Source organism: the organism of the source record quoted next, unplaced genomic scaffold (assembly GCF_019419815.1).
Source record: "Pyrus x bretschneideri cultivar Hongxiangsu unplaced genomic scaffold, Pyrus_bretschneideri_v1 Contig18, whole genome shotgun sequence".
Taxonomy (NCBI): domain Eukaryota; kingdom Viridiplantae; phylum Streptophyta; class Magnoliopsida; order Rosales; family Rosaceae; genus Pyrus; species Pyrus x bretschneideri.
In genome coordinates this window covers 6964378-6988037 of record NW_025999479.1, presented here as the reverse complement: position 1 = coordinate 6988037, position 23660 = coordinate 6964378, and the positions used below count along the sequence as shown (strand labels likewise).

General features: G+C 38.1%; 2 protein-coding genes across 2 annotated transcripts; one reads left to right on the top strand and one right to left on the bottom strand.

Moving 5' to 3' along the window:
• The first annotated feature begins 6682 nt into the window (after positions 1-6682).
• Positions 6683-11999, top strand: LOC103945762 (NADH dehydrogenase [ubiquinone] iron-sulfur protein 4, mitochondrial-like). Its single transcript, XM_018647095.2, has 5 exons — positions 6683-6856; positions 7160-7248; positions 7868-7997; positions 10898-10927; positions 11628-11999. Exons 1-5 carry the CDS (start codon positions 6698-6700, stop codon positions 11685-11687), a joined length of 468 nt encoding a protein of 155 aa, XP_018502611.2. The 5' UTR covers positions 6683-6697; the 3' UTR covers positions 11688-11999.
• A 347-nt stretch (positions 12000-12346) lies between these two features.
• LOC103945796 (probable amino-acid acetyltransferase NAGS2, chloroplastic) lies at positions 12347-19147 on the bottom strand. Its single transcript, XM_048582030.1, has 11 exons — positions 18427-19147; positions 16951-17488; positions 16574-16661; positions 15831-16039; positions 15564-15715; positions 15029-15443; positions 14795-14892; positions 13966-14077; positions 13688-13847; positions 13056-13128; positions 12347-12750 (listed from the first exon to the last, which is right to left on the bottom strand). Exons 2-11 carry the CDS (start codon positions 17311-17313, stop codon positions 12600-12602), a joined length of 1821 nt encoding a protein of 606 aa, XP_048437987.1. The 5' UTR covers positions 17314-17488; positions 18427-19147; the 3' UTR covers positions 12347-12599.
• Between the last annotated feature and the right edge of the window lie 4513 nt (positions 19148-23660).

The following is a 23660-nucleotide window of genomic DNA, read 5'->3' as shown; positions in this document are numbered from 1 at the left end:
TCTTAAGAAACCTTTTCCTTGTTTTTGCATTCTTACTCCCACTGTCCTTTTTGAAACCTTTTTCAAATTTACAGCACATGTCAATCATCTCGTTAAAAGTATGATCGAATCTATTCACTTTATAGTTTACAATAAACTTAGTGAAATCATCCGAGAGATATGCAAGGAAAAAGTCTTGGGCCATTTTGTCAAGTATAATGGTGGGTAGTATTTTAGGCATGTCGTTAACTACATAACATAACAGAAATCGTATTAGATTGTTGATTAATCTACTTGATTGGGTCTTGAATCAAATAGTATCACCCACTATTTTTGGCAAACTCCACATCCCTCAATGGAATTCGAGAGTTATATTGAACTCTTAGCGGGGTATGGGAGACTCACCATTACCAAGCCCACCTCACGATGATACGATGTTGGTTAGCAAAAATAATGATGAGAGAATAACGCATTACTCATTTACAACGTTTGTAATTACCCATCTTGTTTGGCCTCTAGAGAATGTTGCCTCACGATGATACGATGTTGGCATTATTGCACTTAGTTAAGTTATTCCCACCATGCTTAGTTCATGTAGGGTTTCAAGAATAACCTCACGATGATACGATGTTGGCTATCCTCGTTGCCTACACTTACCTCATCATATGTTTATGGACTCCTCCTGAGTGTAAGCATGCACTTTGTACTCCCCCATGATAGGGTGAAGCCGGTGTACAAGTCACAAACGATTGGAGCCCACCACGGTGGAAGGCCTACGAAGAAATGTTCAAAACATCTCTCGTTTATCAACTTTAATATTCGTTTGAGGGAGTAGTTTTGGGCTACATCAAAACATTTTAATCATATTAAAAGAACATGGCCCTATCATAACTATTGGTCCAAGTTAATATGATTTAGTAGCATATAATACTCCCACTGTTTCGTTGAAACAAGCGAGACTATATGGAACTACTAACGAACGCATTGCATCCTCATATGGACTATATAGTCATATTAGGTTTTAGGATGATTATGAACCGTTTGATTTGATCCAACACGAGCCTTGTGTTGGACCTTGGGTTTAAGGTAGATAGTTGTTGATTTTAGTTACGCGTTTAATCCAATTAAACCGTTATTTCCTATTGGGCGTTGGACCCAACTATTCCAATTTGCATACATATAATCAAAGAGGAATACATGAAATAATAAGAAGGGCTTATGCCCTTTTACAACACAAATAATGGGCTTATGCCCTTTACAACAACTTGAACTAATCAAATTACATTCATATCTACATTACTTAAAACCCAAGCATTCATAATGTAAATCGGCCAATCACATAGCTCAATTATCGAGGCCTTTGGTTCATAATCACCCTTTTCTCAATTAACTAAATTAACTAAGAAAGCAACTTTAAACAATTGGTTTTTGGATCCATAGAATTGATTTAAATGGAACTAAATATAATGAAAATCCAATTCTCATTAAAGAGACAAAACAATTTTTGTTCTCATTCTATTTGGGCCATTTTGCAAATACACAAACTTTTGGGCCATAATACAAATACACAAAAGTATCAAAACTTTATTTAATTGCACAAAAGCCCCCCACTAGAGGGGTGGCCGGCCATTCATAGATATATTGAGTTTTTTGATACAATAAAATTTTGTAAGTGGATTTTGGTGGGTGAGATTAAAGATAGTGGGGTTGGTTTGAAAAGAAAATATACCTTTGATATAAATAAAACCATTTAATCATTTCTTACCAACAAACATCATCCATTAACTAATATTCAAAAATATATTTTTGACATAATCATCACCCATCAACTAATAATCAAAACTTTATGTAAAACATAAAACTTTTGAATCAAAACTTCAAAATTTTTTGTTCTTGATAAGAACTTCAAGAAATATGAAGAACATACATGAAAACTCATAATAGCACCATGGATGTTTTCTTCCATCAAAACTCAAATTTTCACAACTCAAAAGAGGGTTATTATCCTAGGGTACTTAGGGGTTCCAAAAAGCACTTTAAAACCATTTTAACAAGCCTAACATGAACCCAAAAAATCACCCTTTGGATTTGGCCGAAATTCCCAAAACACTTGGCACCAACTTTTAGTTCCATTATTCATGCTTTAATGAAATACATCTACAACATTTGAGATGCTAAATTTTCAAGTAAAATTTATATTCAAAGCAAGAACAAAGCTTGTAACATTTACAACACTTAAATCACAAAATATGAAAAATCACAAAACCCAAAAGGATCCACCATAAACTAGGCCTAGGCTCTGATACCACTTGAAGGAAAAATTTTGTCCTAGCTAAGAACATGTAAGAACATTTGAATACATATGCAAACTAATAACTCTTTAAAGTAGGCATGCATTCAAAAACAATTCATAAAACCCATGACTTTCAAAGCCTAGTATATGGTGAACCATAAGACTCTTTAACAAAATTAAAGAGAATAAGAATTTAGAGATTCTTTACCCTTGAAGCTCATCCTTGATTACACAAGGGATTCACCCAAGTGGAGGGCCTTCAAGTCACCTCCTTGCTCCTTGAATCTTCCTTGTGATTTCCTCCCTTTTAGTGCTCCTTTTCTTCTTTGAGGATTTGAGGATTTGTTCTCCAAAACACCAAAAGTTTGGTGTCTCTAAGTCTCCACACCAAAGATATTGTTTGAAGATGAAATGGATGACTTAGGTAAGAAAGATTGCTAGATGTTCCTCACCTAAGGTAATGAGAGAATAGGTTTCACCCAAATTCAATTAGAAAACCCCTTAAGGTGAAATGGCTATAAAGATGTATTTATACCACCTCACAATGGAGTGGCAAACTTGCAATTAAGCCAAGTTCACTACCCTTAAGGTTATGGCCGGCCATTTAATGTTTTTGGGCTTAATTGCCCATTTTGTTTTAGTTGTCATACAATCTTAAACATAATGGGCCTTGTGGGCCAAAACGTTTTTGTGCCCCGAAGCCCAAAACTAACTTAAACGCCCAATACGAACGTTTCGTATAATTAATTAACTATTTAATTAATCTTCACCATTCTTCAATTAAACCATTTAATTGCTTATCCATTTCATATAATTTCTTCACTTATATCTTTACTCGGTGTACGATCCATTAGGTTCCAATTAGCGAGGCAGTGGGCGATGTTACTCTTAACTATCGATTGTGAATTGAAACCACATTTCAATTCTCCCTTAAATTAGTGTTTGCTAATCTTTAGGGCTTCCACAAACCATGGGTGACGCCTAGCAGCATGTCATGGTTACCCAAGCTAAGTAGAAGTGGTTGGAGAACCTATCCAGTTACAACTACAATGCAATACGGTCCTTCTCTAATACAATACTCTTAATCACATTGTTTAAGTGATAGTTTGTTTCATGTCTACTATCCAATGTGATACTTCTCTATATGATTCAATCGAATAAGATTTGGAACATCTTCCTTAGTCATATTCATATGCTTTGGCCAAAGACTCTCGAATCATATCTTAGAGTATTCTCCTTCCATCATGAAAGGTTAGAGATCCCTTGTTGTACATTCATATGCCTACATGACTAGATAGCTTGACCCCAACAATGCCGTGGACACTCCAATGGAATGCCGTTGACATAATCAAAGATCAAGGACCTAACCATTAGACATCAATGATGCCTCAGGTCAAAGGACTACTTTGCATATTGCAACTATTGAGTTCTCACATGACATGTATGTTCGAACTCTTGTTTGATCGTAGTTCAGTGTACTCGATTACTCTTTCGAGCACCTATGTGTTTGCCTTAGTGTCCAACACCAAATGACTTGAGACTAGTTCATACTCACGCTTGAGTCGACATAACACATACTAACCTTAGCGGATTGTCAATGCCCAATTGGCAATCCTATGGCTAGGAACGTTTTAGGAATGAACATAAGAGAAAGGTCTCGTTAATTTAACTAACTTAAATCACTTGTCTCTTAGATCAAATACATTCCTTGGATTCCCTTATTGCTTAAACACAAGATACTATAAATAGTGATTAACAATAAGCTTTGCCCTTCTATTAAACATATAAAAGTTTAACACAATAAGTATTCCAAAAAGCTATTACATCAAATGAGTGGCTTTGTGGGCATACTTCCAACACTTGGGAGCGAGGTTTGGGCGCTTCTGGGCTTTGTTTCTTCCCTTAGATGGGCCTTGACTTTATTGACCTTGGTGGGATGGCTTCTGGCCACCCCTACCACGCCTCTTTTGACGTTTTGGGTGTTGGTTAGTGCTATAATGTGCTTCAGGCACAACAGTCGCCCCAGTAGGTCGAACTTAATGATTCTTCATCAATAGCTAGTTCTGTTTTTTAGCGAGAAGTAAAATATAAATCAAATTCGAGAACTTAATGAACTTCTAAGCTCTATATTGTTGCTGCATGACAACATTAGAAGCAGAGAAGGTCGAATATGTCTTCTCTAGGAGATCCTCTTCAGTCAAAGTTTCATTGCAAAACTTGAGAAGTGATCGGATTCGACAAACTTCAGAATTATATTCATTCACAGACTTAAAAGTCTTAGAAGCACAAGTGCTACCAGTCGTGTCTTGCTTCATGCAAGAATATGTCATTTTGGTGATCAAAATGATCAGCCAAAGCGACCCATAATGCACGTGGATCCTCCTCAGCAAGATATTCAGTTTGCAGAGCGTCATGAATATGTCTTCAGATGAAGATCATAGCAGTGGCTTTTTCAGCTTTGCCAACAAGCTCGTCCGTTACTTCTTCAATAGCAGGACGCAAGTTCTTTGCAATGAGGTGGAACTTTACATCTTGGACCTACTTAAGGTAGTTCCTTCTAGATACCTCTAAAGCGGTAAAGTCGAGTTTGTTCAAATTCGACATGTTCCTATCACAAAATAGATGTATAAGATATGGTTAGTGTAATGGAGAAAAATCAATCCATTCACGTAGGAGTAGAACATACAGGTTCTAATAGACATGATTTGGTTTAATTTTGCATGAAAAAGCTTCGGGTTTTCATGGGTGATGTGTTTAAATGAAAAACTTCAGGTTTTCAAAAGAGGCATGTTTATAAGAAACTTTAGATTTCAAAATAATTATGAACTTCAGCTTCATATATTCCTACAGGCAAACACAAATATATATGCAAACAAATATGCAAAAATATAAAATTTAGGTTTACAATTATAATTGAATTTTAATTATTTGGACTTCGGGCCAAATTAAAGTGTGGGTGAAAAAATATAAAACCTATTGGGCCTAAAATAATTAGGCAAATAAAGCTCGGGGCCCAATAGAAAATATAAGCCTACGGGGTGGCTTAATAACATGGTGCCGTGTGACCTAGGTCCTAAATTGGGCTAGGGTGTCTCAGGTGGGGCTGCAGGCCCACGGGGAGAATTGGATAGAGGAATGGGCTGTAGTAGGCAGACCCAAAAAAAAATTTTTTTTTTTTTTTTTTTTTTTTTTTCGGTCCGGGGAAGCTCCAAAACTCAACGGGTTGGAGCAGGATTCTAGGAGGGGGGCCAAGCCCAGTGGCTCGGGTGTCCAGTCGAGGAGCCCATGTCTTCGACTTGCGGCGTGGCGCGGCTCAGCCCACAGGCTACATGCTTGGGCGAGGCCGTGGGTTAAAAAAAAAAAAAAAAACCCTAATGGCACAAGGTTTGTTTCCCAATTTAAAAAAAATTTCTCTTTTTTTTCAATTCAATTCAATTCATATATAATTCAATTTGATCCATATGCAATTCAAATAAGTTAATGCATGTACATATATTCGATTCAATTCATAACCAATAATTCACATAATTCAACAATTATGATTATGAGGCATACACAATTTATGTAGAATCTAAAATTCGTAAAACGTAAAGTTGGGTCATGCATCATGGTGAATGTTCATGCTATCAGGGCTGCAAAAATATCGAGATAAAAACCGTTGCTTTGAAAGAACCTGATTGTGTGATGATATGGATGAACTGGTTTGATGCAGAAAAATTCTTCAACGTCAGATTCCTAAGCTCAGCAGTAGGAGTGTGCTGATAACATGTTGTGGTCTATTTTATCTAACAAGTTTAGGGTGGCTGGCGGCAAGAAGAAGAGAGAGATGTGTTTGTAGAATTGTAGGGGAATGTGTGTGTTGTTATCCCTCCTACATTATACCTTTATTTATAGTAATAGAAGCAGAGAAGATATTCTTCTTTCCCAAGGAATACAAGATACAATAGGAAATGATAATTAGCATAAAATCTAATCTAGGATTTACACAATCATACTTAAACTAGGAATGTTTACAACAAAGTCTTGTTTGTTGCAGATTATATAATTTTCTAATTGCTCTTCGATTATTTCCGTCGCCAATTCCACGTCACAAACCAAGTTATTAAATTGAAGACTTCGTTTCTGTCTACAAAAATCTATAAATATAAAATGAATTCAAGATCATTCATTGTATTTGAAGAGCTAGTTAAAAGAATCACTTGAGATGCTCTTATTGGACTTTGTGGTTTAAATAGAACGAATTCAATAACGTTATGGGCAATTTGTATATACTTTCAAACTAGAGGAGTGAAACAGCAATTTTGTCAAAACAGTTAAAACGACGACACTGAATATTACTTTCGGTCTTCACTGCTCCGGCTGCAAGTTTTACATTTCACAAGGCGCGCGCGAGTTTTGATTCTTCCGTTGATTCGTGAACCGGCAATGGCGAGCTCTCTGCAGCGCATGTCAAACCACGCTCGTCTTCTCCGAGCCTCTGTTGCCTCAGGGTCCAGGCCGTTCTCGGCGGACGCTCTGGTCGAGTACATGCCCGGTGAGATCGGAAAGGTTGCTGGCATTCCCGATGAACATCTCCGCCGGAGGGTACGACCCCTTTCGTTTTCTTTCTGAAACTCAATTCGGAATCTTTTGTAATTTTGACTTAATTTCTCCAATGCATTCACATAACCCAAATCGAGTTTTTGGTTTATTGATCGAATTAGGGCACTTGGCATATGTCGAATTCGTTGTATCTGTAGGAAAATAGTAATTTCGAGGCTTGAAGTTTTCATTTTTTTTTAATGAAAGTTACAAGCTATACATAGCTAATATCAATTTATTTATTTATTTTTTATTTTAAATTGATTGTGATTGGGAATTTTATTGATTTATGAGCGTATATGACAGGTTATAATATACTCACCTGCAAGAACTGCGTCTCAGCAAGGATCAGGGAAACTTGGGAAGTGGAAGATCAACTTTGTGTCAACACAGAAGTATGGTATTTTGGTTCCCATTGTTGTTGTTCGCCGATTTGGTTATAGAGTTTTGGATTTTCCTTGGTTATCCTAGTTTTTGGGGTTGTGAAAATCTTCTGATGTGCGTCATGGTGGGTAGATAGGTTTTATACTGTTTAGTTTCTACTAAGTGTAATGTTGTGCACTGAGATTTTCTGTTAAACAATGTGAATGTTGAGTTTGAAGTGATACTTATGCTTTTGATCTCGTGTTAAATTTTTGCTTAAGCCTTCTGAACACTTGAGCTACTCTTGTCAAGTTTGATATCAAGCCAAACAACTTATTTTGTGAAAGTAAGAAATAAATATAATAACCAGCTAACAATTCTTGGACTAATAGTGAATCTCTTCATTGATAACACTGTCTATTTTTTAACCTTTTCTGAGCAGTCCACTGTAATTAGAATGACAATAAAACCTGAAAACCGTGTTGCTTTAGCTAGATGGTGTCCTTCTTGGATTTTGATTGGGATATTTCATGTCATCTCTCAGTCGAGCTGTGAAATAAACTTATTTTTGTGTTCTCTCATAATTATTGAATGATTATTTTGTTAGCATAATTGGATGATTAATAGCTCATCTCCGTGATATGTTTATAGGTGGGAGAATCCATTGATGGGCTGGACTTCCACTGGGGACCCATACGCACATGTCGGTGATTCGACACTGGGTTTTGACAGTGAAGACGCTGCAAGGTCCTTTGCAGAGAGACATGGTTGGGATTATGTGGTATGTTTGTTCTTATTTGACTTAAAGATACTTTATAGTTTTTCCTAGCATTTGCTTGACTTTATGCAGTGTTCCCGCTTTATGTCCTAGATGTTTCTAGTAAAACACAAACAGAAATTGACATTATAGGGTTGGCCCTTATTGAGCTTAAGTTCATCTTGTGTGTTTTCAATCTAGGCATGTATTCATTCCCCAAAACGTGGAGAAAGAACTAGGCATATATCCAGTGAATTGAGATATCATCTTACATCTCTAAACGTTTTTGTACTTGCATATCTCGTTTTGGTGGTGTTGATGCACAAGATCGGGTCGAACTTGGATCAACGTAAATCCGACAGTGAATCACACAAACGCACAAGAACATAAAAAATATATTGTCGTTCACCCCAAGTTGAGGCTACGTCCACGTTGGTGTCGATATGGTTTCACTATGTAAAATATGTGTTACAATGTACATGGAGACTATAGAGGCCTGGGTTTTCTCTCTTTGCTCTTCTTTTTTCACCTTTTCTCCCCTTCAAGTGAGAGTGAAGGATCCCTTTTATAGAATAAGGGTTTCCTTCACCTCCTACATACATCATAGGCTATGTCATGAGGCCCAAATACTAAGGCCTAATGTATGGTACAACAGGAGTCCCTCAAGTCTTCAGTCAAGAGAATCTTTTGGCTGGAGACTTCAAATCCAATCCATGTGCGAGCCGAAATGACTAGATGTCGTCTGAAACTAGTACTTGACATGAAGCGGTGCTTAACGTAAAGCAATACTCAGCTAGAGGTAGCACACATTGCTCGGTTGCTCGGCTAGAGGCAATGCTCGCGGCGAGGCGGTTGCTTGGTTGGAAGCAGGTACTCATTGCGAGGCGGCTCGTGGCGTTTCTCATTGCGAGTATGCACTCGACTTCAGCTTGTGCTCATTGTGAGTTAACTCTCGACATGACTCGGGTCCGCTTGTTCGGGTTTGCATATTGGGTCTATGGGTCGGGTGCACGGATTGGGTCCACAAGTCGGGTCTTTGAGTCGGGGTCATACGTAGGGACTTTGAGTTGGGTCTGTGAGTCGAGGTCGGAGCTCAAGGGTATCCAAGTTTGTGGGTGTCCAATCTCGTAAGTGCCCTGAACGATTGGGTGTTCGAACTTGCGGGTGTCTGATCACATAGGTGTCCAAATGAGTGAGTGTCCGATCAAGCGGGTGTCTGGTCAAACACGAGACCACCTTTCGGACTGAATCTTTGTCCCCATAAATGGGTGGCTCATCGATCTATAAGTTCATCAGTAGTGGTTGACAGGTTTCTTTAATTAGTAACAATGTTGATCAACGGATCCTGACAATAAATGACAGTTTAAGCATGAGTGGATAATGAATAAATCGATCACAGAATTTGGCAAAAGCATAATGTCATACTATGTAAGTTGTGTGATAAATGAGTTGTTTCATATGTGACATTGTTAAGGGCATCACAATATCACTAGGCAATGAATAAATATTGCATAAGAAATTGCCTAAATATGTAGGTCACTAGTGAAATATGATGGAAAGCGTTCTGAACATATGTGACTATTGTAGCATGCAATCTTAATATAATGACAATGGGGACACACACAATATATATCACAAAATAATAATAATAAAATATTAAATAAACAGTAATAATTTGGAGAAGATGGAGTCCTTATCTTCTCCGATGGATTTTCCCCAAACAATGGAGATGGCAGTGATGGTACAAGGCCTGCTCATGGTGAGCTTCTCAGCATTGGCACCACTTGGCTTGAGTGAGAATCTGATAGTCCAAGTCTCCAGTTTTCGTTGGTGGCAGCAATTCCTCGCGAGCTGTGCGTTGTGGAGGTCACAGTTGCGCATTGCAGCCTGAGTTTGAGCAGCTGCTGTCATTTCCATCGTTCTTCTGACCATGGCCTCCACTTCAGATCCCTTTTAGTTTGATTCTGAGGGATTTGGGCTCGGATTCATTGAACTCTCTCTAGGATTCGAGAAATGATGGAATTTCTAAGAGGGAGTGAGACCCGGTTTTGATTTTGATGGAGCGACCATGGTGGCGGCTCTGTGGGTTTGCAGAAATGAGGGTCTCCTGGCGCTGAGATGGTTTGGGTTGGAGGTTAGGCATTGGTTTTGAGAAATGGAGGCATTGAACACGAAGGAAAGGAGAGAGGTTTTGGGTTCTTGGGTTTTTGCCAATTCACGGTGGAGTGAGGGAGGTTGTGAGGGTTTCACGGTGGTGGGATGAAAAAAATAAGAGAGAACCGACATGGCTTTTGTGTTGATTCCCACAGACGGCGCCAAATGTTGATGCACAAAATCGGTGAAGACTTTGGAACAACGTAAAGTGTCAAGTTTGTGACCTTCGCTCGGTTGCTCCAGTCACCTGGTGAGAATAATATATAAATAGATAGAGATAGGGAAGCAAACACAAGATGTATGTAGTTCATCCTAAGTCTTGCTACAGTCCACGGAGTAGAGGAGTTCTCATCAACATTGAAGGGTTTACACAAATACACAAGTTTAAGCATAATTATCATCATTGGGTTCTAATGACTAGTTTAAGTACAATAATGACATTAGGGATTAATTGTAGGAGAATGGTCTTCTTTTAGCTTTTGTCTGCGGTTGATGTGGGACTCTATGAGCTTTATTCTAACGTTGACATGTGTCGCGCTGTGATTGGCCTTCTGGTTGGAGGGAAACTCTTGTGCAGGGGTGCCTTCGCATGAACCCCTCAGTGTGTCCTTGAAGGTATGACGTTCACTGGTGTTCGGTAGTTTCGAGATTGGTCAAGTATGGTACAAACAGGTGGAAAGATTAATAGCCCTATAACTGTTAGTGCACCTTAAAAACTTAAAATAACTTCCCTTTGACCTATTAACAAGAGTTATTGAACTTATCTGCAGGTTAAAAGGCGGCAAACACCATTATTGAGGGTATGTGATTCTTTCTTCATATTTTCTGAAGCTATTTCCATTCTCATACGATAACAGTTTCTTTATCTTTTGGTTTTTTGTGAATATATTTTGGGTTTTAGGGGTAGGGTGCATACAGCAGACTGTTGTCATTTGAGATTAAGACGGTGGTTTTGTTTGGGAATTAGAATATAAATGCATCCTCAATTTTCATGAACACAGCTTTTGGTTTCTTTCTTCTCTGTTAATAAAGCTCAGACTTACTCTTAAGGACTTGTGTAAATATTATAGTTTCAATCTATTAATTTTGAGCTACCTAGGTGATAATTTCCTGAACCAAGTACTTCATTGAAGTTACACAGTTCTCTCTCTTTTTGGTATGCCAATTCATGCCATGATTACCTTCTCAAAACAGATCAAACTGCTTTTTGCAAGCTATGTGTGTGGAAGAGTAGATAATGTGTTGTGATGGCATTGACAAAACTGTTGGACATAGTCCATTGGAAGTTTAGTAGTATAATTTGGCACTTTTTCTTGAATTCGTTAAAGAACAGGAGTAATGAGGAATTGCGTGTCCTTGAGATATAATTTTCTTAAGTTGGTGACCAGCTTCCTTTGTATCTTTTCCTTTCTGCAATTAGGGATCCTTTCTTCTTTTTGCATTCTCGGAATGTTTGGGAAGTTTGGTGTTTTTTTCTCTCTAACTGAGCTCTAGTTTCAGGTGAAGGCATATGCGGACAACTTCAAGTTTAAAGGCCTACCAAAAACTGAGGAGAGTTGATTTTGTTTCAATGGTTTTGTTTCTGGGTTCTATCTCAGGAGGGAGGTTGTGCATCAATGCTTTGCAGTTTCCTTAGTTGTATTTCATTGAACGTGTTACTTGACCCAAAGGAAACACACTTGATCCAAATGAAACACCGACTACAATAATAAACGGGATTCATGCTGTGAAGTATCTCCCCCTATTTCTTTGGCATAAATGACACTCCATTTGTATTCCCTCTATGGTTGATTGTATTTTTACCGTTATTGTATTCCGTGTCGTATTTTGTTATATTTTTGGCTTACAATTCAGTGCAGTGTGAATTGTTTTCTTCTCCCTCTCCTCTCTGTTTCCCTCCTTTGCATAAATCTCAATCCCTTTGTTCTTCTTTCCCCCAAATCTCTTTGTTGGTTGAATGGTAACTGTTACGCTAAGTACCTCAGGGTTTTGAAATTACGAGTTGAGTCTTGACTATCTGTTTCGAAAACAGTATAAAATCAAAAGTTGTGTTACAGACAGCCGCCTACATTCGATGGTAATTAAAGGTTGTGCTAGAGTCAATTGCCCACATTCGATGGTCATTATGTACCATTTATGAATCGCGGTTTGAAATTTCATCGATAGCTAATGAATCATATCAAACCTTGTTTTAAATCAAAATTTTTATAGGCTTGTAGTTCAGGCAAGCACTTCCAAATATTGATTTATTATATAAAATCAATTTCGCCGATCATTTATTAAGAAAATTCGTTATTCCATCAGTGTGACATAAAGATCGTCGGTTTAGATAAAAAACTCATAACTCAAACACAATGATAAATTTTCCCCTCAGATGATCCCGGAACCAGATTGAAATTGTTGAAGTTGTATCGACCATGATTCAGCAGCTAAACCCGGTGGGGAGAGGATTTGCCGCCAGCATTTTCAACCTCATGTGAACACCCTGTTAACAGTAATTCCGCTAGTGTCTGGTAACAAGTGCTTCGTATAATATTTGGATTTACGGGACAGAATGATCTTTGTCCGCCGCCTCTCTGGTATTGATTCAATTGAACATTGTGAAAAACCACGCCTCACAAACCTGTGTTATAGACAACGGGTGTCATTCTTCAAGACAGATCATTGAACCTTTCTCTACTTATAAAAAAAAATAAAACATGTTGCGGACAAATCACTCCTCCGAAGCACCAAGAAATATGTGGAATAGGCATATCTAACCCTCACGCGACTACAACAAATTGGACCGATTCCACAACGAAAAACCTCAACTAGATTACGGTGTTCCTTTTCATCTTCAGCTCCAAACCAAAGTAAATCAGAAACATTACTCCATTAACTAGTGAAACCTCCACAAGCATACATGTAGTTCAAGTAGTGGGAACTAACCAGTCTGCAGTGCGTGTTGTGAGCACGAACAGCTTTTCTAATCCAAGAGAGGATGCCTTCTTCTCAATGTAATCTGCAGATATTCAAAATCAAAGTTCTTAAAAGTACGGACTATCTAACTGTAACGATAATAAAGTTTATAGATATACAACATACATTATATCAAATTGTCCCTTTTGTTTTTAATTGGATCCCAAATTTCAGTTCAAAGCATCCTGGGTTAAATGAATTCAAGATGTTCGGTAGAAAAAGAAGAGGAAAAAACAAGATGTGGTCCAAATCTATGTAACTTAGCCCAGAAAGATGATGTGACCAGTTACTCATGTTTCTTCCCTATCTGTATCCATTTAAATATAAAATCCACTTTTCATTTGATCGGGCCTCGTAAAAGCATTTCTTTCTGTAGAGTAAAATCAATTGACATGCTGCGAGGAACAAATGCATACTTTCGGCTATAATGTGATTTGACCACTCATTCCTGGTTAAGAGGTTCATGTAGAATTTGGCATATTTTTCGACAGTTCATGTTGAAAATAAGCTCAGTAACGACCACTGAAAGTACAGAAAGAAATGAGGAAAGCAACAAGAGCAAAGATATATCGATGCTTATTCAAGTTTATATAGTATATTACCAAGTAATTTATCACCCTGCCCTTGACCGCGGCAATCAGGAGAAACTGCAACAGCAGCAACCTCTGCACATTTCTCCTCTGGGAAAGGGAAAAGAGCAGCACATGCAATGATTTGGCCTTCTCTTTCCACCACAATGAAGCAATCCAATTCTTCACGTAGCTATTGGTAAATATTCAGTTTAAAATAAAACAATTTCAGATCAGTTTTAATTAATAATCACGAGTAAAAAATAGAAGGTTCTGAAAAACAAAAATTAAGAAAGACCGGGAACACAAACCTGTTCATCACTTCTTGGAACCAATGTGCTGGCTGCTTCTAAAGGTTGTATAATTTGTCTTATTGCATAGAAATCAGATGCCCTAGCCATCCGGGTTCCTTCATACAGGTCACTAAGGTCGAGCATTTAATGCAGGTGTGAGTGGATAGATAGAGGAAAACTTATGCATATGTTAGGTACAATTATTTGCTGCTCTCCGTTTTCATAATTAATGTAAGGAAGCTCTTGAAGTTAAACTTCAACAATATCCAATCTTAGCATGATTAACCGGCAATGATGAGAATTCATTGGCAGAAAAATATTGAGAATTGTTATTAGCACTCCAAAAACGTCATGTCACAGTCCTCCCTCCTTTTCTCTATTCGGGAGGAGTGCAGGACGACTTTTTTGGAATGCCAACTATTTTTTGAACTAGTGATTAGAAAATACAAATATAAGACCAAAACAACCATGAACCATAGGAGCCCAAAACAACCAGGAACCATAAGAGCTTATTTTATGCACAATCCAAGCACAACGAGACCGAAACAACCTCTATGAACTCGTGCAATTCTAATATTCTATCGATGAATTTATAGATGTAATGTGACTTGAAGAATTGCTGCTTGGATTTCCACTAAAATGCTGACCAGGCTAGTAAGCAATAAAAGAGGAAACAAACATAAACCAGGAAAATATAAATAGCAGATAATCACGTCAACAACAAAAAGACTGGCAATTAGGACCATCAGCATAGCTTATCATCACATTAAAGTTTATTAGAATCTGACATCAGAAAGTCGTCAAAGTATACAAAAATACGGATACTTATACTGCAAAAATAGCATACCTAGCCACCATTGTCCCCAATCCATCTCTTTTATACAATTCCAACAACAACATGCCCCCTTTAGTGCCATCTAACAGATGTACTCTTTGAACACCTCCCTGGCAATAAACAGGAACTACCATTGGCTGGGTTCTTCAGACTCAACATATAAAGAAGCTGGGACTTTAAACTATGCAGACAAATATTTAACGAAGTTTGTAAACCAGGGGGCAAAAAGGACTGTTATGAGCTTACCCTGCAGACAAAGGCCGCAGCAGCCAATTCTGAAAGGTAACCGTTTAATCGACTTAGCCGCTCATGACCTCCAATAGCAAAACCTTGTTCACCAGTCCACAATCCATTCCCATTTTCAAAACCAACACCGTTGTGAAACCTTGCAGTATGATTTTGCTTAAAAGCCCTCCCATTCTGGTGAGTAGCATTATGATCATCATATCCAAAACCAGACAGATTTTCTTCATCGACAGCTTTCACATAGCTAGCAGCTGTCTCACTTTGCTGAGCCCGCCTACGAATCAACATGTCTGCTTCTTCAAGAGTTAAGAAGCGAATAAGGCGTCTACTCTCGTCAAGAATTGGACCATCTATTATGCAGATAAGTTTATCTGCTTCGATAGCCAAGGCACAAGCTGTTGCAACTTCATAAGTGCTGAAATATATAAAAGCATAAATAATCAGCTTAGGTACTATATATGCAAAAGGAGTTGGCAACATATAATTATCAACTAAATAGATAATCACTACCGAAACAGAAGCTATGCTAGCATACTTGCAATTTAAAATTTCTCCAGAGCTGGAATAACCCAGGTTGCTCAATATCACAATACAATCATCATCAAGCCTCTTACGCATGCGAGAAACATCAACTTTCTTGATTTCACCTGTTGCCCCATAATCAACACCAGCAACGACTCCTCGTCTCTGAAAAACGAAATAGCAGCAGTACTTTACGGAATTCGGTACCAACCAAAAAAAATCACAAATCAAGAAAACAACGTAATGTTGAATGTCACTTTTGAAAGAGTAAGATTCTTACCTTGGCTGCAAGAAAGTTACCACTCTCTACGCTGACACCAACCTCATGCAAACGACTGTTGTCACCGTGTCGACGAATATTGCACATGGAGGGTCCTGGAGAAAGCTTTGCCTCTATTGTCTTAGATATCGCCCCAGCCGCTTGCTTTGCAGCATCTAGGGAATCTGAGTCAGTTACCCTGTACTGACCAACAAACTTTGGCTCCTTTCCTGAAAAGTAACAACTAACATATACCTGCTTAGTGTCAACCTTATAGCACTTCAAATGGTTTAAACAAACCAACAGCTTCAAGAACATAAAGGATTAACAATCTAACTAAACTAAATCATCCATGCCCACAAAAAAAATATATATATGCAATATGAAAATCAATAACACTAATAAAACACATTTGTGCTCAACTCCATGATATCATGCTTAGGCTCCGTTTGAGATTGCTTCTCTAAAAAGCACTTGTACTCCTAAGTGCTTCTTCTAGACCTGCTTTAACCACGTTGAAATGTTTACTAAAAATCCAAATCCTACCTGGAAAAACACTTAGAAGTACTTCTCGAAGAAGCATCTAGCAAGTGCTTCTCCAGAAAGTGCTTTTATGAGCCCGAAGTACTTTTAAGTTTTTCTGCCAAACGCAATCAGGACTTTTGGCCGTCAGAAAACGCTTTTAGCCATCCCATAAGCGAATTCCAAACAAGCCCCATCCATTTGAAAATTACAATAACAAGAACATACAATAAAACACTCACCTCTTCGTGCCAAAAGTTCATCAATTTGCACATGGGGTCCTGGAACAAGAACAAACCTGATCCCCAGGAGATGAAGAAGTGCTATATCCTGCATAAAACCCAAATGTATAAAAATATATACTAATAAATATAGTATAATACAAAGAGAAATAAATTAAAAAGAACTTTGCTTAAACTAAAATGCTGCACAGCGCTCTAACAAACAGAGAAAATGAATAAAAATATGATCTTTCCTTCCGCTGATGACATTAATGAATAAAAATCTTTCCTTCCGCTGACGACATTGTTTGTTTCATTTTCTCAGCAGCCAAACAGACCAAATATAAAAATTTCTCAGCAACCAAACAGTTAAGAAAATTAGAAGGCAGAGTACCTGCCTTGAGAATTGATTCCAAGTAAGTGCTATTGGACACAATTTCACCCGATATAATCACAACGAAGGTACTGCCGCGGTGGGCCCATAAATACGGCCAAGCCTCCCGGAACCACCGCACGAACTGCTCGTCCTCCATGCAATTGTAGTTCTCACAATCGCTCTCGCTCTCGTCCATCACTGGGCCATACGCATTACTGCACTTGAGGGAAATTCCCGCCCTGCCCTTCCGCCTCCCTCTAATCGCCAGAGGCAGCCGCAATGGTTTTTCAGTAACGGTGAGAGAAAAGCGGCGAAGCGAGGTTAGCTGGGAGGTTACGGCGGCGAGTCGTCTGTGGGTTCCTAAAGAGGTGTACGTCGCGGCCATTGAAGGGTTGGAGAGAAATGCACACAGAGTGACCTAATCGAAAAATGAATGCTGGAGTGAACTCCGGTAGCCGCGGTCGAAACTGCCCACACCGAAGTTTTGGTTTACTACCATGCACCACTTCACTATTTTCGCCCGTTGGTTGGTCGTATTTTATTTGGGCTTAAATTTCACACTAATAAAATTCGAGGTGTTACAAATATTCTTGAATTATAATTGTATAAATTATATATAAATTTGGTTTTTAGTCAAGAAGACATTTCAAAATTTTCATTCTGCACTATTTATAAGTGTACTTTTCTTTCTAAATATAGAAAGTTTGAAGTGCAAAATAAAAATTTTGGAGTGTCAATAATAATTCTCTTTAGTCATGGGAAGTATTATTGGCACTCCAAAAATCTCATTCTACACTTATCACAAGTGTATTTTTCTATCCAAATATAGAAAGTTTAGAGTGTATAATAAAATTTTTGGAGTGCCAATAACAATTTCCTTAGTTATTCTTTCTCTATATAATTGTTAATACTCTTCTCATTCTCTATTATAAACAAAGGCACTATGTAAATAAATACACCCAAGAACCCCTACAATTTCTCCACACTCTCTCTTGCGGCCACACCTTTCTTCTCTCTCAGATAAATATAGATCACAACACGTTATCAGCAGGCTTCTCCGCTGAACTACAGAATATAACGGGAGCACTACAAAATATAACGGGAATTTTCTGCTACAAACTAATTTATCAATATCTATCACGTAATCGAGGTTCTTCCATAACAACGATTTTATTATCAATATTTTTTTAGCATTAATTGCATGAACCTTCACTATAGTGCATGATCCAACTTTAAGTTTACGAATTTTAGATTATACATAATTTTATGGAAGTGTTATTGGTACTCCAAAAATCTCATTCTACACTTCTCATAAGTGTATTTTTCTTTCTTAATATAAAAAGTTTGGAATGTAGAATAAGAGTTTTGAAATGCTAGTAACAATTCTCTAATTTTATTTATGCATATATCAATAATAACACGATTATGTGAATCGATATTTTGATATTGTGAATATGCATTGAATATTGAAAAATAAAATTAGGGTTTTCTCGAAAACCTAAAGAGCAGCGGTCCGAAGCCGCACCGCCGACCCCGTGAGCAGTGGAGCTGCTGGCTCCACCTGAGAACTCAGAAACCCAACGCCGTTTTGGCGTCAACCCCAAACATAGAAACCCTCGCCTACAGCCGAGCCACAACATCGTCGTCTTTTCTAGAAAATCACGACCTGCAGTAGTGTTTTTGGGAATTGATTTCATCATCTCCAACAATGTTCTTGGAAATTCCAGAATAATTTCGTCGATTCCTTGAGGGATTCAAATCGAATTCCCACGGTTTTCACACCCCGACGTTCAAAGAAATTTTTTCGTCCAAATCAAGGGTTTCAGTTTGAACTCGTGCTTCGCCCCAACCGACACTGACCCAAAACACGGCCGCGTGAAGCGGCGGCGCCCGTTTTCTTCCCTAGTGACCACAACAAGCATTACTAGGGTATTTTTGGTTCAACGTGACAGTTTCCTCTCAGCCCGTAGCAACTGAAAAAGCAATTGGGCTTTGCCCAACGGCCTGCCAACAACTGCCCATTCCTGCTGCGCCCCACCTGGGCCTGCACCCCGCAGCCTAACACTACGAAAAGGGCATGCAGTCGTCAACTCGGCTTATGTCAAACCCAGCCCACATGGCTTTGGTTCAATTTTGGACCACCGACTTTCATCTTTTAAGCATTATTGGGTTTTAATATTTTTTTTGTTCATCACTCCTTATTGGCCCGAAGCTCAATAACAGAAATGTATCAATTCATTAAATTATTGTTGAAGGCCACGAAGACCTACATGTTTTCTATATTGCATACTATATGTATATATTGCGTTTTCTTACAGGAACTCATGAGCCTGAAGTTCATACAAATTCAAACCCGAAGTTTCTAATAATATGCCTTGAAAACCTGATGTTTTTCAAGAAAATTTAAACTAATACATGTCAAGAAAATTTAAACTAATACATGTCTCATAGAACCCAAATGTTTTATTCATGTGTGAATGGATTGACAAAATTTATCTCATTACACTAAACACAATCTTGTCCAATTTTTTTGTGAGGGATGTGCCAAATTTGAACAAACTTGACTTTATCGCTTTAGAGGTCATCCAGAATAAATTGCCAAAAGTGGTCAAAGATATGAATCTCCATCTCACCGCTAAAAGCCTTTGAGCCACCATTGAAGCTGAGACAAATATCCCGATTGGCGAAGCTGAGAAAGCCACCACCATGATCTTCATACAAAGATATATGCACGACGCACTGCAAACTGAGTACCACGTTGAGGAAGATTCATGAGCTTTATGGGTAGCTTTGGTGGATTGTTTCGATCCCCAAAGAGACATATTCTTGCCTGAAACAAGATACGGCTGGTAGCATTTGCGCTTCTAGGACTTTAAATCTGTGAATGAATACCATTATGAAGTTTGTCAAATCCGATCACCTTTCAAGTTCTTTAATGAAGACTTGACCAAAGAGGATCTCCTGGAGAAAACCTGTTCAACCTTCTCTGTGACCAATATTGTTCTGCAGTAATAATATAGGCACATAGTTCACTAAGTTTTCGAATTTGACCTCTATTTTACTTTTTGTTGAAAAGCATAATCAGCTGTTGATGAAGAATCATTAAGCTCAACCTATTGGCTTGACCACTGTGCCTAAAGCACATATTAGCGAGAATTAACGCTCGAATCGCTGTTCTAGGTGTGGTAGGCGTAGCCAAATGTTGTCCCACCAAGGTCAACAGAGTCAAGACCTATCCAAGGGAGGAAATAAAGTTCCAAAGCATTCTAACCTTGCTCCTAAGGTCTTGAACTTCAAGAACAAGGGCAAAGCACGGAACACCATGAATGTGGAGATTCAATGGTATCTGATAAAAACGTCCAAATAAGGGAAATCGAACTTGTGATGATTTAACAATCCATTGAATTGGAAGGAACAAGATTGTGATTGGTGCTATGGGAATGAATCATCCATAAGCATCAAAATTAGAACATTCGAGTTCTAAGACATGATTTTCATGAAAAACATCGGGTTTTCATAGGTGTATTGTTTTAAGAAAACTCCGGGTTTCAAAGGCACTAAATTCGAAACAATGGGTTAAATTTAGTTTATGAACGTTTAGTTCATAAAAGAGAGGTTCCTACAAGAAACACAGAATGCAATATGCTGATTGAAGTGTAGTGGATTTGAGTTTCTTCGGGAACTCAAGTGTGAGAGCTTCGGGACTACGAAAGGATGTCAACGGTTCAAAGTATACAAATAAATTATTGAATCGATAATGTCCAAAGTGATATTCAGGTCAATAATTTTGGATTAATTATCAGATTAATGGACTATAGGTCACTTTTAATTAATTCAATAGATCGGGACCAAAGGGGGATGATCGTGGAAGCAAAAATAATAATAATATTTGGGTTTAAATTATTTAAAATGCAAAAAAATTAGCATTGGATTCGAAAAACCATAGCCCAATAGCATTTGGGTTTGGGTACCGTGAGTAGGGCAAAGCCTTAGAGGCTTTTGGGCCTCAGGTTTGGCTGCTAAGCAGCCCACATGTGGTTGCAGGCCATAGGCCGAGGGACTGGGTAGCCCAGCAACAAGATATTGGCGTTTTTGGGCCAAAAGGTGCACGAGAGCAAGCCTAATCGAAGCTAGCTTGTGGGTCAGCACATGCAAAGCCCAGCCGAAGTTGAGGTCGTGTCTTTAGGCAGTGGGACAAGCCCAACTTGCAGGGCTAGCTGCGGTACATGCAAGCTGAGGCGGTAGCAAGCCTAACAAGCCAAAGGCTTGTGGGTTATGGGCTCGGGTTAGATCGGGGCTTCAGGCCTGTAGATTATGCAACCCAAGCCGAAGCTTGGTTGGTTTCCAATAGGGCAGCAAGCCCAAAGGGCTGTGTGCCCTGTCCATGTGTCAATACGACATTATTTCCCCATGTGGCTCGGCTTCAAGCTAGCGTAGTGGTCCGACATGGTGTCACGGTGGTGCAACAGTACCGCAAAAAAAATCCCAATTTTGTTTTTTGTTTTTTCGAATTTTCTGGGGTTTGAAAAACCCAAATTGCTTCTAATTTATTTATATGCTTTGACTCGCAAAATTCACATAGCAAAAATTGTGTAATGCATGAAGCGTGTGTGTGTATATATCAGAAGGTAAATATAAATGTAAGGGGCTCATGCATCATGGGGAATGTTTTCATGCTTCATGGTCGTTTCAAATATCTTCCTTTATTTTAAGTGTACCTGATTGGCAAAGGCCTTTGAATTTGTAGAAGATTATTCTCAGAAAGCCAGAATTGCATCTCGAATACGTTGTATCACATTTAACACATAAAAATTAAATTGAATAAATAGCATGTAGATCAATTCAATAAAATAATAAATTAATCATAAAAAGAATGATTAAAACGTACTACTCCCTTGATTGAAGATCAAACTCTCTTTAGTGCAGCGTTAAGAGCGTACTGATAACGTGTTGTAGGCATAATTTACTAAATGATAGGAGCATATTTATACGACTTAGTTAGCTTGTTTTCTTGCATTTAATTAGCTAAACTATGTTAATTATAGTGTTTAAAGTTATTTTCGTGCAAATTCAGGTTTTAGTGTCAAAGTATGCAAAAAGAAGCAATTTGGAGCATTCTAGAGCATTTTTGGGCCAAGATTGGATAGTGCAAGCATGGAGGCATGAGGATGGACGAATTTGAAAGGCTTGAATTCAGTTATGGAGTAGTTTGGGGCATTAAATGGATTGCATATGCTTAAAGCCATTCCACAACTTTTCCTAGCTGTTTTGCACATGCATTCCCTTCAAATAAATCAGCCACATGCACCCATAATCATTCAACCAACTTTGCACATGCATTCATCATCATAACCTAGCTGTCATTCCACTTTAATCACATGCATAAATCAGCCACATGCATCTCCCATCACCATTCCAGATTTCCACCAAGTTCCTAGCTGTCATATTCCCTCCTTTTCACCTATAAATAAGCATCCATTGCAGCCACAATTGATTCATTCTCATAGACTCTTCCATTTTCAGAAAATCATCCACAAACACCAACCATTTCCTTATTGCCGTGGCTTCCCCCTTCCATTTTCACCACTCCCCAAACCATTCACACCATCAAACTATCCTTAGACCTTGTGCTACAACAAAGAGGAAGAGAAGCGGGCCTAAACGTTCATACAATTCAAGTTTGAGTTGTTGGAATGTTTAGGTGTTTCTTTTCCTTTGAATTCAATGTTTAATTTCAATTCTCTTTGTTTTGTACGTATGAGGAACTAAACCCCCCCTTGGCTAGGGGGGATTCAAAATATATGTTTATGCTTGCATTTTGATTTGATTACTTCTAATTGCGTTTCATAAGTTGTGGATTCAATTTGTTTAACTGTTTGATTGATAACTTATTTATGTATGTTTATTGAGAGTACACGCTTAATTTTCATGCATGAATATGACGCTAGAATATAAGGGAGTTTCACCTAATAGTTACGAACTTATATTCACAAGTAGTGGAGGTTGCTTATAAACAATCGCGTTAAACGAATTCTTGGCATAAGTTTCATGCAATCATGGTAACGAATGCCTCGTCAACACTTATAATCTTCATAGAGCGTAATGATTCTTGCTTGTATCTCTATTATGCAATCATGTAGGGGACTTGTGGGGAATGTTTTGGGTTGTCGTATGCAATCATCCAATTCAATAACGTTAGGAAGATTTGAAGGTTAATTAGTGCATCACGGTTAACTTGGGGTGTTGAGAATTCATGGTTTATTGAAATGCAATTGGAAATCTTTTTATTATGCAAGTGTAACATGTGTGGAGATGAACCCCTTGGCTAGCATCCATTCATTCCAATTCATCCATTTCATATTTACATTCTGTTTTAATTGCAATTTGTTCATTTAGTTTAATTTCGTCAAACCCTAAATCCCCCTTTACTTTATTGTCAAATTAGTTAGAAATCAATTTAGTTTGTGTTTTTAAGAGTCTTGAGTCAAGTTACAACTTAAATTCGTCCAAAATTGGGTTTAAGGTCAGAAACTGCCTAGTTAGTGTTTTTAGGCAGTTTTGAGTCTTTTGAACTTGTTTTGAGTCCTTTGAGTCTTTGTATTGTCCAAATTAGTTAGAAAGTGTCTTAGTTTGTGTTTATAAGTGTTTTGATTCAATTTGTTGCACAAATTCGTCCAAATTCACCAAGGTGCTCAAAACTGCCCAGAAAGTGTTTTTAAGGCAGTTTTGAGT